The sequence below is a fragment of the Hyperolius riggenbachi genome, chromosome 9 (assembly GCF_040937935.1).
Source record: "Hyperolius riggenbachi isolate aHypRig1 chromosome 9, aHypRig1.pri, whole genome shotgun sequence".
NCBI lineage: Eukaryota > Metazoa > Chordata > Amphibia > Anura > Hyperoliidae > Hyperolius > Hyperolius riggenbachi.
In genome coordinates, this window is record NC_090654.1 from 273,179,728 (window position 1) to 273,197,881 (window position 18,154).

Consider the following 18,154-nt stretch of genomic DNA (forward strand, 5'->3'; position numbering starts at 1 on the left):
GAGCCAACGAATTCGCCTGCTAGTGGAATGCATGCGAATCGCCGCTAATGTATTTAATAGGGAAATCGCATGCGTTTTTTTACGCGTTATTTTACGCGATTACGCATGCGATTCCGCATAGGAACCAATGTAAATTAACACAGGCAGTGACATGGTTAAAAACGCACATAGCCTAACCTATGCGAAATCGCATGCGTAATCGCGTAAAATAACGCGTAAAAAAACGCACCTGCATGCGATTTCTTCTGCGGTGGAATCCAGGCGATTCCGCACCGCTACAGTGGAAACGAGCCCTGAATGGGATTTCCTGATCGCACATCGCCGGAGGCGATCGAAGAGGCTAGGGGGATGCCGCTGCACAGCGGCTATCATGTAGCAAGCCCTAGGCTCGCTACATGTTTAAAGAAAAAAAAAAAACAAAAAAAATAAAAAAAAAAAAACGCTGCGCTGCCCCCTGGCGGTTTTTAATAGACCGCCAGGAGGGTTAAAGTGAACCAGAGACGAAGCACCCTTGTGTATTTTACCATAGAAATCAGTGGGAACATTAGAGAAAACATTTACCATGCTCTCTGTTCCATCCTCACTGCTAAAAGTGTCTGTTATCTAGCTGAGATAAGAATCCCCGACTGAGCATTGATTCTGGCTTTGCTATAATGACTCAGCTATAATGATTCCTGAGCAAAGCCAGCAGGGGGCAGGCTTGGACTTGAAGACAGCAAAGAACACAGTCTCAGCTATAATTATTCTGTAGCAAAGCCAGACCGACTGCTTAGTCGGGATTCTTATCTTAGAGGTGATAACAGGCAAATTAAACAGAGAACAATGTAACAAAGAGCAGATTAGGTGTTTACTGTCATGTTCCCACTGATTTATAAGGTAAAATACATGAGGTTGCTTCATCTCTGGTTCTCTTTAAGCACTTTTTTTTTCATTATGTTATTTTCACTGGAGTTCCTCTTGAAACACTCAGACGGTAAACAACATACATCTAAAGGTGGCCACACACGATACAATAAAATGATCCAATTTTACAGTAATTCGATAAAAACGGTCGTATCTCAAAAAAAAAAAAAAAAAAAAAAAAAAAACCTAAAGCTTTTTTTTTTTTTTTTTTTTTTTATTCGACTGAAAAATCAGATCGGATTTCCCGTTTTTTTCGATTTAAATCGATCCGGAATGACAGATATTTCTCTTCAATTTCTACCAAAGATTGTATGGTGTGTGTTGGATTGTTAATTTATGAATATACACACCCTAGCAATTTCCTCTGAGTTTCCAATCATTTTTATCACAATTGAGGAAAAAATTGAACACAGGTGTATGGTACATTGGTCATATTTTTGAAATGTTAGTCAGAAAAATTGATTGCAATTCTTAAATTGAACAGCTATTTAAAAAATTGTATGGTGTGTGGCCACCTTAAAAGTGATCAGAAGCGAGTGCAGTAATTTTTAGAGCTGAGGTGTTACTAAAGCATTTCCTACAGAAGAGAAGTGCCAGGTGAATTAGCGAGTGACTGAGGTGGTGCCAACATGGTGAGCCGTAAACCTGTTACTAAAGAACGACAATAGTCCAGATGGGAAAGGATTGGGGCGAGGATTCATATTTCAGGACTTCAATGAATAAAATGAAAGCCACGTTCCACATTAGAAGAGAAAGCCAATTATTGCACAGAAACACCCCGAGGTGGCATGGTGAAAGATTTTACAACTTGTGAGATTTAGCAACTAGTTGCAATAATTTATAGCTATTGCTATCAGAAAGTGCAACCTAACCATTGACTTAAAGGATACCCGGAGTGGCATGATGAGATAGACATGTGTATGTACAGTGTCTAGCATACAAATAACTAGGCTGTGTTCCTTTTTTTTTTTTTCCCTTTCTCTGCCTGAAATAGTTAAACATCAGGTATGTAAGTGGCTGACTCAGTCCTGACTCAGACAGGAAGTGACTAAATTGTGACCCTCACTGATAAGAAAGTCCAACTATAAAACACTTTCCTAGCAGAAAATGGCTTCAGAGAGCAGGAAAGAGGTAAAAAGGAGCATAGAGTTTAGCTCTGGCATACTTCAATGAATGTGTCATTGAGCAAAAGCAAAACAGCTAAAGCTAAAAAGTAGATTTAAACATAAAATAAAACTGTGGAAGATCTTAAAAAGTCATTTTTAGGAGAACGTAGATACAATTGGGTGTCCTTTAAAGCTATTCGGAACAGAAAATGCAACCCAACCTATCCCTATTCACACGCAGAACCCTGCCCTGCCATTGCTTAACCCTAACCCCCTCCCAATGCCTAACCCTAACTATCCCCTCCCCCCGGCCGATGCCTAACCCTAAGTAACCATAACCGCTCCAGCTGCAAACCCAGCAAGAAAACTAAAAACAAAAACACGAAAAATGTTCAGTTCGGTACCAGCGGTTGTAAATAATTACAGCCGGGATTACCGAAAGAAGCCGCGCATGCACAGCTACGTACAGTTCTTACAGCGCGCACGTGCCGTGCGGCAAGTTGCTAAATATTTCACCACATCGGCACAAGGGACGCCGGGCATGGCAAAGAATAAACATAGTAACCTCATAGTAACCGACAGTTTGCGTCTGGCACAGTAACTGAAAACGAACTTCAGAGAAGTGAGGAAATCTGTAATAAAGATAGAGAGAACGGGGAGATAAAGTCTATATACACAGAAAGCCATGACTCAGCAGCGGCCAGAGATCACAGCGGGTGATATCAGCCCCCAGCACAGAGGGGGTTAATGAGGAGGATTTCCTGTGCGCGCCAGGAAACAAGCGTCATACCTGGTAGTAGTTCTTAATGTGTCGCACCAGTATGGTGAGATTCTGAATACGGAGGTTCATGTCGTTATTCACGTGTTTGTTGATCCGCTGATTGGACGGCCGGGGGTCTCTGCGGGGGGACAAGACAAGAAACAATACGAGTTACACAGAATACAAATATCATTGCTAAGCACATAGCCCACTGCTATAGCCAGGGGGAGGTCAGAGAACGGAAATCACAGGAAAACCTATGGAATGAACTCCTGGCTTCATTGTAACAATGCAGAGGAACTTAAAGAGGACCTGTAGTGAAAATAATGTAATGAATAAAATTGCTTATATTTTTTAACAATATTTATATCCTTAGCAGTGGTTGCCCATTGTAAAATCTTTCCTCTCCATGATTTAAATTCTGAAATGTATTACAGGTGGCGACATTTCTAGTCCTGTCAGGTGCAACTCTGCGGATTGTTCATTTACTGAGAATTCCAAAGCCAGTAAAAAATATACCTGGTCTTCCAGAAAGCTCTGTAAGGAGAATTCCGCATAGCTAAACAGCCTAGGCTAATGCCTAGTACACACTAGCAATTTTGATGGATCAATCATTGGTCAATTTTACCACCTCCATGTAGTATGACCATTTACCTATATAATCTGCATAGAATTGAAAATCTGTTTGGCCCTCATACTACATGGAGGTGGTAAAATTGACCAATGATTGATCCATCAAAATTGCTAGTGTGTACTAGGCATAAGTATCACTGGGAGGGAGGGGGTACATACCAATCTACAGCAATATATAGTTAAAGGAAGTGTTTCTGATAGTGAAAGCAGGAAAAATACCATAAAAGTGGATATCCTGAGTAATTTACTACATGCTGCTATATGTCACGACAGGGCCTCTTTAAACCACAAGTTCAGGTTTGTATACATTTTTATATTCTTATTTTGTGGAATACATCAGGATTTGAAAGGCACAAGGTCTTCAAAGGTTGTTGCATGATTTATTTTATATTGCCGGGCTGGCTGGGTTTGCAGTCCAAGGTGTAGCATGACAGGTTCTCACCCTCCCTTCAGTGCAGCTCCGAACAGCATATATCCATGCAACGCTACTCTTATAGGTTATAGCTGGGGGACACAGAAGCCACCTTATAATATTGGGGTGTGCGTGTATGTATTTTGTTTGGCCCAGTTCCATGCCACGTACAATTTGCATGCAAACTCCTACTATAGGCCTCTGACTGGCCATTGCTACTAACAACCACTAATCATTTAGCCCCTCCCACTCCTTCCCCCAACCTCTCACAGAGAACAGAACCGGCTGCTCTGTGGAGAGAATTACTGACGTCCCCCAGAAACATCACCGACAATTTTTCCAGCCAACAAATACTGAGTGCCTGAATGAGCCGCTAACACTGTTTATATCAGGGCGGGAGTGGAAGAATCCCGGCAGACAGTCAGTCAGGGCTCTTCAAAAGTTAAAACTGGCAACTGACATGGGAGTTTATAAAGACTGAATAAATGCCTGTGCCTTGCTCCAGGATTGGTCAGGAGGCTACAGCAATCCATATTAATCCCTCCCCCCACAAGAGAGAAGGGGACGGCTCAGAGGGTTGCCCAATCCACAGTCATTCATTGCAGCAAATTAGCAAGGTCAGAAGTTTAATATCTGAGAAACAGGACTTTACAGAGACGGAGTTAGTAAGTAGCTAATCATACTTTAAAGAAGAAAGCAAAAAGTAGATATTTGTATTGAGTAAAAGCGTTCAGGTTCACTTTAAGGGTATTTTTGCCCTTTTTTCAAGTGTAGGCGATTTTCAAAATCGCCAATAATAACGCTTGTGCAATGAATCTCTATGAGAAGGTTCATATCAGCGCGTTGCACCCGGCAAACCGCTGCCTGTATCATTTTGGGGGAGTTTTTCCTATAATGGAAGGTATATGAAAAACGCAAAACGCTCACAAAATCGCTTAGCGCAGCGATTGCGTGAGCGTTTAAGAATAAATACATTGTATTTATTATTTTCCGGGTCAAAGAGTTCACTTCCTGACTTGCATCGGGGAGTGAATTACAAAACCGCTGTGGAAAAGCTCTTAGAAAATCGCTTTTACCAGAAACAGCGCGCAGTGGAACGCCAGGAGGGGGAAAAAGAAAAGTGCACAAAAACGCAAAAACTTCATTAGGTGTGAATGAGGCATTAGAGAATAAAAATATCCTATGTCATTTGGCCTTAAAATTTGTTTTACAAAGATGGCAGGATTGCCCTGGAATAAACCAATGTACAGGCGTTTAAAGGGAAGGTCCAAGCAAAATAAAAAAAAAAAAATGAGTTTCACTTACCTTCTACCAGCCCCATGCAGCCATCCTGTGCCCTCGTAGTCACCCACTGCTGCTCCAGTCCCCCGCTGGCAACTTGCCGACCTGAGAGGTCGGCAGGACGCATTGCGTACATTTTTACGCATTCCCACTAGTGCAGGAACATTAACACGTACATTTTTACGCATTACTAGTTCAATGCATAAAAATGTACGCATTGAACCAGTAATGCGTAAAAATGTATGTGTTAATGTTCCTGCACTAGCGGGAATGCGTAAAAACGTACGCAATGCGGCCCGCCGACCTCCGAGGTCGGCAAGCTGCCAGCGGGGGACTGGAGCAGCAGTGAGTGACTACGAGGGCACAGGATGGCTGCATGGGGCTGGTAGAAGCCCCAGGTAAGTGGAACTCATTTTTTTATTTTGCTTGAACCTTCCCTTTAAGACCTGAACTCAGAACTTCCTCTTTGCACTAAACGATAAGCAACAGCATAATAACCTTTAAAGAAAAAACATTTTTGTTACAGCTGATACAAATCCTGCAATAAATATGCAGTGTGTCTACTTCCTGCTTTCATGGAAGCAGAAATAGGGTTAACCATCCTGCCTTTACAAATTAGCTGCTCTGCCATGGCAGCCAGCTGACACAACTGAAGATAAAATTACAGTGGTGACTAGTTACACATGAGGGGAAATTAGACAGGCTAAACTCTCTAAATACATACAGGGTGCATTTCTCTCTGATTTCCCTCTGTCCTGTGCAAGAGTTCAGGTCCACTTTAAGGGAACTTCCTGTTGCACAGTGTTCTCTCATCTAGCCCCCAGTCCTCCACCTCCTCACTCAGTAGTGCACACAGATCACCCGGGAACCAAAACGCGTATGTATACAGCAATCATTCCAAAAGTGCCATCCAAAATGATCATTTCAGGTGACTAAAGTCCAAAAAGTGTACTCAGAGTTCTATTTGCCCCCAGTGTGCAAACTGAGGGACTTTTTGTTACCAAGGACACACTTGAGCAGCTGGCAGTCCCAGATACAGGTCCTTACCTCACCAGAACTCCACGCTACATGCAAGGAGACACGACACACAATGCAAACATTAATCCTCCTCGGATTCCTGCGATGACAGCCAGAGATCCCCCATCTATCAGCAACAGGCGGTTTATACGACAGGCCCCGACACATCCCTTCTCCCAGATCATAACAACCTGTCCAAATAAAACTAACATGCTAAGCTTGGCTGGCTTAAGACCAAACCGCTTAAACTGTTTACATCCCAGAATCCTTTGCAAGAACCTCTTGTGAGGGAGGCCTGAGGTGCAGAAGCAAATGCCAATAGACAGGTGCTCTTCCACACCATACAATCCTTTAGACTGTAAGATCACAAGGGCAGGGCTCTCTCACCCCTCTGTGTCTTAGAATTTGTTATAGGTTTTATTCATCATGTTACAAGCCAGTTCACATTACTTCACAACTAAATATAAACACTAAGCAAGCAGAAGTATTCAGATTTCAACAAATCCAATATATTATTTGCACCTGAGGCCTAGCGACCGACAAGGGAACGTTTCCGGTGACCCCTACGAAAGAGAGCCGTCGCCAAACTCTGGGACCACCTCCAGCATATGAGGCTAGTGTCACACCCCTCCCATCATCTCTGTGTCACAAAATCCAGACTCAGGAGTACCCAGGGGCACCTGGCAGCGAAAAAATTGGTAGGACACAGTGTTCTAAATTTCTGCTAGGCATGGGTACACCTGTTCAAATCAGGTGTTAATGCACCCCATGCGAAATTGCACTGCAAAATGCATGCAACTTATCCCTATGGGGTTACTGTGATTCCGGGAACCATATCAATTTTGGTATTGTGGAAAAAAAATAAAAAATAAAAAAAAAACCACACTACTTTTTTTGCATACTGCATTTGATTTCTCATTGAGAAAACATGCACGTATGTGCATTCAAACACAGTAACATGCACAGCTTACGAAAACTCACATGTGGAAAATAGTTTGCAGTTTCAGCAGAGACAAGGGTGACCTTTAAAGTACAAATATTTTTAAGGACTATATAGTCTTGTCACTAACGATCCCTCAGAGGGGCTCACAATCTACTCCGTACCATAGTCTTCTATCCATTTTAGTCTAGGGCCAAATTTAGGGGGAAGCAGATTAACTTATCTGTACGTTTTGGGGTATGGGAGGAAACCGGAATGCCCGGAGGAAAAGTACACCGACACGGGGAGAAAATACAAACTCCTTGCAGAAATTGTCCTGGCTGCAATATGAACTAGGGACCGAGCGCTGCAAGGCAAGAGAGCCAACCACCAGGCTACCTGCTACCCATTCGCAGCCATGATCTATTTTTGCAAACCAGGGAGCGCGATCATAGCAGACTGATCCTACCACACAGCATTTCCTGATAGGAAGTTTTTGGCATGGCTGGTGATAATTGTACGACAGACAAAAGTAAAAATAGGGCACTCCGGTTTCCTCTCACATTCCAAAAACGCACAGAGAAGTAAATTAGCGTCTTCCTAAATTGACCCTACACTACAATACATAGAGATACAACTATGGTAGGGATTAGATAGCGAGCTCCTCTGAGGTCAGTCAGCGACATGACTATGTACTCTGGAAAGCGCTGCGGAAGATGTCGGCACTAAATAACACACAGTGACGTAGTAGATGGCACTCTCCCTTTGCAGCGCTGGATTCTTGGTTTGAATGCCAGTCAGGGCACTATCTGCATGGAGTTTGTATGTTCTTCCCGTGTCTGTGTGGGTTTCCTCCGGGCACTCCGGTTTACTCTCCCATCCTAGAAACAAAGTTAATTGGCCTTCACCTAAATTGGCCCTAGACCAGGCATGGGCAAACTCGGCCCTCCAGCTGTTACGGAATTACAAGTCCCACAATGCATTTGCCTTTATGAGTCATGTCTGTGGCTGTCAGACTCCTGCAATGCATTGTGGGACTTCTAGTTCCTTAACAGCTGGAGGGCCAAGTTTGCCCATGCCTGCCCTAGACTATGATACATACATAGACACATGACTATGGTAAGGATTTGATTATGAGCCCCTCTGAGGGACAGTTAAGTGACAAGAAACTCTGTACAGCGATGCAGAAGACGTCAGCGCTATACGAATATTAAATAAGCAAATAATTCTGAGCTGATAATTTTATGTTAACTTTAGGCACATAGCAGCCCGGAATCTTCAGAATCTCAATGACCACCCCTAGGTAAGAATTATTAACTGGAGAAGTGTGAAGATTTTGTCCTGTTCAAGGCTGTCCATGAATAAAGTTTTGGAATTTTTGAGGCCTAGATTCACCTTTTTCTGTTGTCCTTATATAGTTGCAATAACTAGTTGTAGACCCATTAATTATAAACACACAACAGCTAGAGGTGTGTGGAGCTGAATCACCCAGCCAATTGGTGTATAAATATTCTATTAGGACTTCTTTTTTTGTTTTGTTTTTTGATTAATAAACTGGAGAAGTTAATTTTATTTCTCAATAAAAACTTGAGATTCACTTTAACAATTCGCTTTCAGGCCTCGGATGGACAGGTGAACGACGAGAAGAATCGCAAGAAATGCTGACAGTTCTGTTTCCCGACACACTGATGTAATAGAATGTAGGCTATTCTGACACGCGATACGTCATAAAACACACAGTGCATATTGTGTGGCTATAAATTCTGTTTATGAACAAGACTTTATCCAGCAATGTCAGCCGCCTTTGACACCAAATCCCATAACTAGCCGATTATAGCAGACAGGGTCTCGGGTGTCAGACAGATGCCGGTGCAGAGCTCAGCTGTCTCGGGTCTGTCCAACATCCTGAAGATATCTCAACAGCTTTGTCACCTCTCCTACATGCCGCTCACTAGAAGGATGTGTATCCCGAACAATGCAGGACCTTGTCTACAGACAGCTGGTAATGCCATGAGTAGGGGTCACCATCCCTCACTGGAGATCCTAAACTCTCCCTAGGTATAAACTGTCACTGACAGATACCGCTGATGTCACACGTGGTCACAGGCAGGAAACTGCTCGTGTCAGGCCAAAACTTCAATACCAAATTAAAGTACATGAATGGATAAGAGACCAGAGCCAGGACAAGGTCCCGCAGCACCCAAGGCTGAGGCACCAGAGTGCGCCCCTCCATCCCTCGAGGCCACCCCAGCCGTCACACACTGATTGCTATTAGACTAAAAGGCGCCCGAGGACCCCAACACCTTAATCTCTAGTTATCTGGCTTACAGTCACTGCCATGTATCCCCTTTTCTTATTTCTCTCTGCTTGAAACACAATAGGGGAATAATAGCCGAGTGAGTTGTGCGTCCCCTCCTACACTGCGCCCTGAGGCTGCAGCCTCTCTCACCTCTGCCTCGGCCCGACCCTGCATACAGCACCTTGCACAAACTCTGGACCAGAGAGATAGCAAATTCCAGCTGGATTATGGATTAAGGGACACAAGTGAGAGGGATATGGAAGCTGCCTCTCTTTGACTGCAGTAGTGTCTGAATCACATACCTGAAGCAAGCATGCAACTAATCCAGTCACCCTTCAGTCAGATCACCTGATCTGCATGCTTGTTCAGGGTCTATATGTCTTAAGGAGGCCATACAACAGGCAATGGTGAGCAGATTGATCAAGAGACCGAGAACTCTGATCGAAATTTGATACACCGCAGGCTAATTTCCATGGGAATCGGCCTAGTGACACCACCTCGTTGCCCCCGGCGATTTCCTCTCTAGTGTAAGATGTGCCCCCTTCAGCGCTCCATGCTTGTATACTGTACCTGTCCACCGTCTCTGCACTCTTCCTCACATACACGCGCCCCACGTGGTCGCCGGCATAATGTGGGTGAGGAAGAGTGTGGAGACAGAGCCAGGGGTGGACAGCAACAGGTAAAGTAGTCATGCATGGAGCACATTTTACACCAGGGGAAAGCACAGAGGGTTCCATCGCGTTCGTCGCTCGTTCAGATAGCATATGCCATTACCACCACAAACCCGATCGAGCACGTTGACCTGACATCTTCCAGCATGTCCAATCGATACATGCAACCAATTTTGCCCCGAAATGGGTCACATGGTCGATCGGGCCTGCTTTAAGCAGCACAGATGGTCGACTGGCTGCCAAGTTTATGTATGTATGTATGTATGTATGTATGTATGTATGTATGTATGTATGTATGTATGTATGGCCACCTTTAGAGGCAGAGGATCAGCAGGACAGCCAGGCAATTTAGATTGTTTAAAAGAAAATAAATATGTCAGTCCCATTCTCCAGTCTCCCTCTTGCTTCAGGTGTGCTTTCAACAACAAAAAAGCTATTAGAAAAGGGTTCGTATTGCAGGCAGGATTATGGAAGGAGGGCTGGGGAGGGTGTCAGAAGGTGTAAATGAAATATTACACAATAAGCCACTGCAGAGCTCCAAGTGCTGCAAAACCGCCCAGAAAATATGGACCTCTCTCAGCAGAGGAAGGAGGTGGGTGGAGTCAAGTGATCAGTTCTGGGCAACTCCTACTGTCTTGACAGGAAGTTGGCTATGAAAAGCAGTCAGCTGGGTACTTTCAATAAATTTAATCACACATTCAAAGCCATTGGCGCTAGTCTAATTTATTCAGTACCAGCCGTCCGCAGCAGCCCAGAGTCTTGGTGCAAGCGTGGAGAAAAGCAGGTCTGCTTTTCACTGCCGCTTTCCGTACATGCAGCGTTTTACATCCCCGCAGGAAGACACGGAAGTGTGGCGGTAAATTATTGCTTCCAGGATTGGCCAAGCACTGTGCAGAAGATGGCGACAATTGGGATCGAAATGTGGCAGTTGCCCAAACGACGGCAAGTGTGCGTACCAACGGCTGTCCATTCATCTGAACAGTGTTTAAAGTATGAGCGCCGTGGATGTGGTTTATCGTTCCAGAAACATCCGTATTTATTTCCTTTTTGCCTGGCAGCCCTGCTGATCCTCATCATCTAATACTTTTAGCCCTAGCCCCTGAACAAGCATGCAGCACATCAGGCGTTTCTGACATTATTGTCAGGTCTGACTGGATTAGCTGCATGCTTGTTTCTGGTGTTATTCAGACACTACTGCAGCCAAATAGATAAGCAGGACTGCCAGGCAACAGGTATTGTTTAAAAGGATATAGATATGGCAGCCTTTATATTCTTCTAGCTTCAGTTGTCCTTTAAACAAACTATGTGCCCAAAAGAAATTCCTCCAAGCAGCTGCCATATTAGCAGGCAAATATGCCCAAGAGAGAAGCTACACATTCATCTGGCAACTAAGGCAGATGCAGCATGACCATGTCACAGGCACAATCAAAACACTGGCGCTGCACATCACACACGGGTAACTCTGGCGGGTAGGAAGTGGTCGAGAGAGGCGAAGAACTTCACTCATAGAAAAATGACACTCAGCAGGCCGGATGACAAATAACTCAGCCACTAACACGCCGGTTATTCCACAAGCTGAACCCATGTGTTACTACGTGTATTATGCAGCTACAAGCACGGTCATAGTTTCCAGAAACTAAGTAGCCGTTACACACAATGAAGTGCAGTCCTGCAGCAACACAAAATGATGAGTGGGGAGAGGTGGCAGCACTTCCCAAAGCAGGCTGCATCTGAATGACCAAAGAAGGTACCGTAGATCAGCGCATCACCAGGCTGCCTCTGATTGGTGTACCGGTACTTACAGAGATGCGCCGAGCACATCTCTGTAAGTACACCAATTAGAGGCAGCCTGGTGATGCGCTGATCTACCACCCAAGTTTTGCATATGCATAGTTTTAATTTAGTTAGCGCTAGGGCCCCTCCCAGCAGAGTATGACCTCATCGTGGTGGGAGGGTCGAATACATGCCAATTTGCATGCAAGGTATTATGAAAACTTATGGTACGTACACACCTGCGATAACGATCATTCGTTAGGAACGATAGTTCTGCGACGAACGATAGTTGGACGAGCAGAGCATTAAATGCAAATTAGGCAACTGAGAACGTAGCGCAGCGATTGTTATTGCAGAAACGAACGATCAGTGACTAATGGTTGCGTGCGCACACGGATATGACGTAATTAATGTTTTACAAAACATTTGGATTAACAGCAAGATTGAGGTTTTGTGTTTTTTTCAAAATTCTCACAGAACGATCGTTACCAAACAACACACCGGAAATACGTAGGTTCCAGCTATATGCGCAGTTGCGCACTACATTCTGTAACGATCGTTCTCGCACGATTGCTGTACACACCTTTCTTTAACAGCGATGATCACGCGATAGGATCCAACTTGTTGGAAAATTCGCTCGTGCAATGATTGCACTTTCCTCGCTCTCCTTAACGTTCGCTTTTGATTGCGACGGAAAGAACTTTATGCAATTGGCGGACGAGCGATCGTTAATTGGCATTTACGAACGATCGTTATCGCAAGTGTGTACGCAGCATTACATCCTACAGTGGTAATCAGATGCATCTCATTTGAATGCAGGGTGTGTACTTTGTATACAAGTAGTCCTTGCACACTTCGTGCTGGTAGTCATTTGAATGCAGTCTGTCCATTGTTCACTGTCTGCATCTGAATAACTGCCAGCATAAGATGCACCTAATTCAAAATGGAGGATGTTAGCTTCCAAAACAGTTTGCATGCAAAGTATTCCATATTGGACCCTTCCACCACAATGAGTCCATTCTTTTGGAAGGGCCCCCAACCTCTAATTAACAACCGAGCATAGTGTGAACCTGGGAGCAGCTGTGTAACCAGTAGTGTGCACTGCCGTTAGGAGTTTACCTGTGGTTTGAATACAAAGACTGCCATCTTCATTTCCATATAAAACAATGCAGGTTGCCTGGCTGCCATGCTCAGATTTAGGTTTCAGCTGTGTTTTGAGTCACAGCCCTGCAACACGCATGCAGCCAGTGGAGTCCCAGCACACGACCTGCATGCTCATTCTGGGCCAGTGACTTCTACAGTAGTATTAGAGGCGGAGTAACAGTACAGAGGCGGAGCAACAGTACAGAAGTCAGGCAACTGGCACTGTTTATTAGAAAATGCAGATGGCAGTCTTAGTATTCCTCTCACTTCAGGTTCCCTAAAAGGCATCTTTCATCCTCATCTCTAACATGGAGTTATTGATTGGTCACTGGTTTGGGTGACTACTAGGTACAAGCTTTAGAGTGCCCAGTCCAAGTTTTGTTCAAAAAGAAAATTTTTGAGCTACAGGCCACAAGGGGGGGGGGGGGGGGGGGGGGTCCAGGGTGTATTTAACTCACCCTGGTCATTGCCTTTGTCCCCTGCATTCAATTTTGTGTTTCATCATGTTGATGCTTGCTCCTGATGTGGAGCAAAATCGAGAGGAAAAGAACAGAGGTGCCTGGTGCATCTTTGACAGTATACTGTTTATATTGGTCCCCTTTTCATTGCCTGAGGAAGCAGGATTTTTACCTGTGAAACGCGTTGCAACATTTTGCAGAGTATCTAATAAATCTATGTCTTTTAAAATTGACAGTTTATGTGTCTGCTTTAAGGAAGCAAGTCCACCACTGCCTTCCAAGCTAATTTTAACCTTTTTAGTCTATTTTACTCTTTTGGCGCCTTTGTTCACCATATAAAAATATTGGCAAAAGGCAACAGCAAGAGTGAGCCCCTCTATGGCACGCAGCTCTGAAATGTTCATACGAAATTCGGATCAAGCACTCAGAAGCTCATCCCTAGTCACTAGCCAACTGTATTTGTCTAGCTTCAGGGACAAACCAGGCCTTTCCTGCTCCCGGGCCACTGTAGCCACTGCAATCGCTATGGCTACTCCCTCACACGGAGCCCCACACATCTTGTTCCCACAGTGTAATATAATGCAAGCCGAGCGGTCTCAGAGACAAACTTGGGAATGTCAGAAGGTGTCCTCACACCAGGTGACGCCTCAGATTGAGCTACTATCTGCCCAGTCACCATTTCATCGAATCTCTACTGTAGGGGCGCGGTACTCACATCTGCAGCATGATCTTATTGAGGAAGACCCCGTCCACCAGGTCCATGTACATCGCCAGCTTGTTCTCGTTCTCATTGCCACACGGCCCGAAGGTTTTCACCTGCAGAAGATCACATAAAAATAAGACTTAATATCAAATACAGGAGGACATTTTCCCGTACATCTCACACAGGTGCAGAATAAAGAGGTGGGGAACAAAATACGGAACATTTTGTGAAACCACAATTCACAAAGGATGTTACCGCATGGAAAACTGAAATTACCGACTTGTGAGGTAAATACCACATAAATGTCAGTTCACAAAGGATAACAAATGCGGTAAAACAAGAGAGATGCTCGATGTTTTATCTCCAGCCTGGAGCTGTTGGTAAGATAACAAACGGCCAATTGTGAGGTTACAGAAGAGTGTTAAAGAAGAACTGGACTCAGAACGTCCTCTCTGCTCTAAAAGATAACAGCAACTTTAAAGAAAAACATTTCTTTGTTACAGCTGATAGATATCCTGCAATAGATATCCTAAATAAATCCTAGCGGTGCCTATAAACGGTACCATTTTTTCATCAAATGCGATCCTTCTACGCACTTTTTACAATCTTAAGATTGCTCCCTTAAAAAGGGACTCCGAGCCCCTATCATGGGCATGCCTTTAAAGCCATTGGGTACCGCTAGAAAAATAAAAAAAAAGTCAGATACTCACCTAAGGAGAGGGAAGGCTCGGTCCTAATGAGCCTTCCCTCTCCTCTCCCGGTGCCCTCGGTGCTGCGCTGGCTCCCCCGTACGCGTCCGCCACCGCAGGGACTTCGGAAGTCTTCGGGAGCACTCGGGCTTCCGAAGACAGGCCGCTCTATACTACGTATGCGCGAGTGCGTCAGAGGGCGCTCGCGCATGCGTACTATGGAGCGGCCCGTCCTCGGGAGCCCGAGTGCTCCCGAAGGCTTCCGAAACATCCCTTCGGCTGCGGAAAGGGCAGTATTTGACCGAACTGGTCGAATACTGCCACGGGGGGATCCTGCGCGGGACCGGGCACCGGGAGAGGAGAGGGAAGGCTCATTAGGACCGAGCCTTCCCTCTCCTTAGGTGAGTATCTGACTTTTTTTTTTTTTTTTTTTTTTTACACCGGTAAGCATTCACTTTAAGCCAGACGCCTTCCAACAAAGTCGTGCTATGACCCCTCTGGATGAGCCTCTTGCAATGGCCATGCGTGTCACTTCCTCTTCCTGCTTCAGTGATGCACTTCTCTAACAGAGAAGACAGGGGTGCCCCGGAAGTTATAACATAGCAGAGATGGCAGCCGCGATTTTTAAATTGAAATCGAACGAAAACTATTTGGTGTAGAATGGCGATTCAAAATGAAAGAGGAGATCACTTAGCAGTACTGAGTCTCTAAGTATACCAATGATAGGTGCTTGGAGTCCCTCTAAACCAGTCAGTCAATTAGGGCATTTTCTATCTTTAGATACGATCATAAAATCCAACTTTCGGATTGATTAAATTCTCTGTTCCAACAGAAAATTGTTTCACACCAATTTTCACCACACACTGCATTGTTCTGTACAATTTGATCATATAAAGTGCATCAAAAGATCGCATCTGATGAAAAAAATGGTCCCGTTATTGGGCACCTTTACAGGCCTTAGGCCTGGAACCCACCGGAGTAAGTTCACTGCGTTTTGCTCTCACTGACAATCACAAAAAGCGCTATGCCAATGAGAATGGAAGCAGATTAATCCACTAGAATGATTGTGATACGGCCAGATAGTAACCATGGTTCCTGCACCATTTTCCTAGCAATCACCATTCAATGTCAGGTATAGGAACACCGCGACATCTCCTTTCAACCGTAATACATAGCGATTTTGCGCCACTTTTACAATCCAGAAACCACCAGCTTACCCACAATCCCTAGCAGAACTTAAATTATTAATCGCCATGATAAAATCTGTACAAACCACCAGAAAATAACTGCTGAAATCGCTTTACAAAACACAAGCGAAAACATTGAATGACTAATCAGCAATCTGAAAAGGTCCATACCCACTATGCGATTTTTTGAGCAACGAGCGATTGCTTCCATGATCTTCCAACGTGAGTACAGGCATGCAATTATATAAACGATGTTTGGTGACGAGGCAATAACGACCATCACAAGGGATGAGATCTTTAAGATCCCAGGCAACTCCCACCACAAGTACCGCGATTGCTTGACGTTCCGTTCGTGCCAGGAAGATGGATCGGGGTACCTCATTCACTGGAAGCAATCGCTGTGTGGATCCATCTTCAGGTATTCAGCTTAAAGGACAACTGTAGTGAGAAGAATATGGAGGCTGCCATATTTATTTCCTTTTAAACGATATCAGTTGCCTGGCAGCTGGCTACAGAAGTGTATGAATAACACCAGAAACAAGCATGCAGCTAATCTTGCCAGATTTGACTACGTCATGCTGGGAATACACAGATCAATTCTGAGCTGATAAGATGGTTAGATAGATCATTTCCGACATGTCCGATCACCGTTCAATAGTTTTGCTGCTCGATTTGTCATTGAAGTGAATAGAAAAAAAGACCAGAAAAAACGAGCAAAAGATAGGAGAATCGAGTAGGCAAAACGATCAGGCGCAGAATCGAGTGCCAGAATCTATCCGTGTATTCCCAGCATCAGAAACACCTGATCCGCTGCATGGTTGTTCAGGGGCTATGGCTAGGAGTATTAGAGGCAGAGGATCAGCAGGATACGTCAGCCTCCATGTCCCTCTTGCTTCAGTCCTCCTTCAAGTGATTTGAGCCGAGGTTCCTGCAGTCCTGGTTGTGAAGGAGCCTGACGGGGGAGCCCTGGAGGTGAGGAGGACCCGTGGAGTCTGAGGTCTGCCATGAAAGACATTCCTAGAGGGTAATGTAATGAGGAGAGGCAGCAGCAGAGTTCCGCTGAGAGGGCAACACAGGGCGCGCATTCCTGAGATAGAGGAGAGACCACCTTACCGGGAATATCACCACTTTCATTAATGAAACAAATGGCTCTATAGATCAGCCAGACAAGTCTTATGTGACTTCATGTTACTAACTTTCCATTCAGGAAATTTAAAAACTACAGTAAATAAAAACTGAGCTTCTTTGTAACCATGACAACAGTACTAAAGCCTTGTTTGCACACACAAGCTGCATGCTTGTTTCAGATGTGTGATTCAGACACTACTATGGATGCCGGAGTGATCAAGCAGGACAGCCAGGCAACTGGTATTGTTTAAAATGAAATAAATATGGCAGCCTCCTTATACCTTTCGCTTCATGTTTCCTTTAAGGTGGACTAAGGTGAGTAAATTGGATGCATTTTTTTTCCTTACAGGTACACTGAGGCCATGCTCACATTATAAATCGCAAGCGATGAGCGATTTAGGCCCCATTCACACTTGAGCCTTTTGCTGGCAATGTTGGCAAAATGCTCAAACGCTAGCGCTATTGAAAGCGCTAGTGTAATAAAAAAACCTATGGGCCCATTCTTACATGGGCGATTTGCACTAATCGCTGCAAATCTCAAATCACAAAACGCAAACGCATAGCCTGCACCATTTTCAGGCGATTTCCCGGTGATCTCGTTTCAGTGCTATAGAAGCGCTAAACGCGATCGCGGAGAAATCGCTGCACTGTCCAGTGATTTTTTTTTCCGCATGAAACAGCGGAAAAATCACTCTTGCAAAACGTCGGCAAAAATCGCCAGCGTTTTGCGCTTCTAAGTGTGAATGGGGCCTCACAGAGTGATTTTTCAAGCGCTTTCAGAGCGATTTGTGCTAAGAAAAGCGCTTTTGTAAGGCAATGTTTTTTTCACTTCCTGATGTCAGCAAGGAAGTGAACTCTTTGACCCGGAAATTAATAAATACAATTTATTCATTAAAGTGCTCAGAAAATTGCAATTTTCCTATGCTTTCTACTGAATCGCAAACGCTCAGAAAATGGTGCAGGAGCAGTTTTTGCGATCGTATAGAAAGCTCATCGCTTATGTGAGAATACTCACACATACGCTAACATTGCACCAGCGCTTTTAAGGTGATTTTTAAAATTGCCAGCACAA

At 44.5% G+C, this 18,154-nt stretch overlaps 1 protein-coding gene across 4 annotated transcripts in view; it reads right to left on the bottom strand.

Annotated features, from left to right (window-relative positions):
- Positions 1–18,154, bottom strand: part of CCDC88C (coiled-coil domain containing 88C) — a 170,387-nt gene that overhangs the window by 137,481 nt on the left and 14,752 nt on the right. For 3 of the 4 annotated variants that reach the window (XM_068254580.1, XM_068254581.1, XM_068254583.1), the window contains exons 2-3: positions 14,091–14,191; positions 2,800–2,908 (exon numbers count right to left, since the gene is read on the bottom strand). In XM_068254580.1, coding sequence (XP_068110681.1) covers positions 2,800–2,908; positions 14,091–14,191 — 210 coding nt within the window. Of the gene's footprint in view, positions 1–2,799; positions 2,909–6,142; positions 6,306–14,090; positions 14,192–18,154 lie in introns of those variants that run through there. The other variant, XM_068254582.1, reaches the window with a different exon arrangement.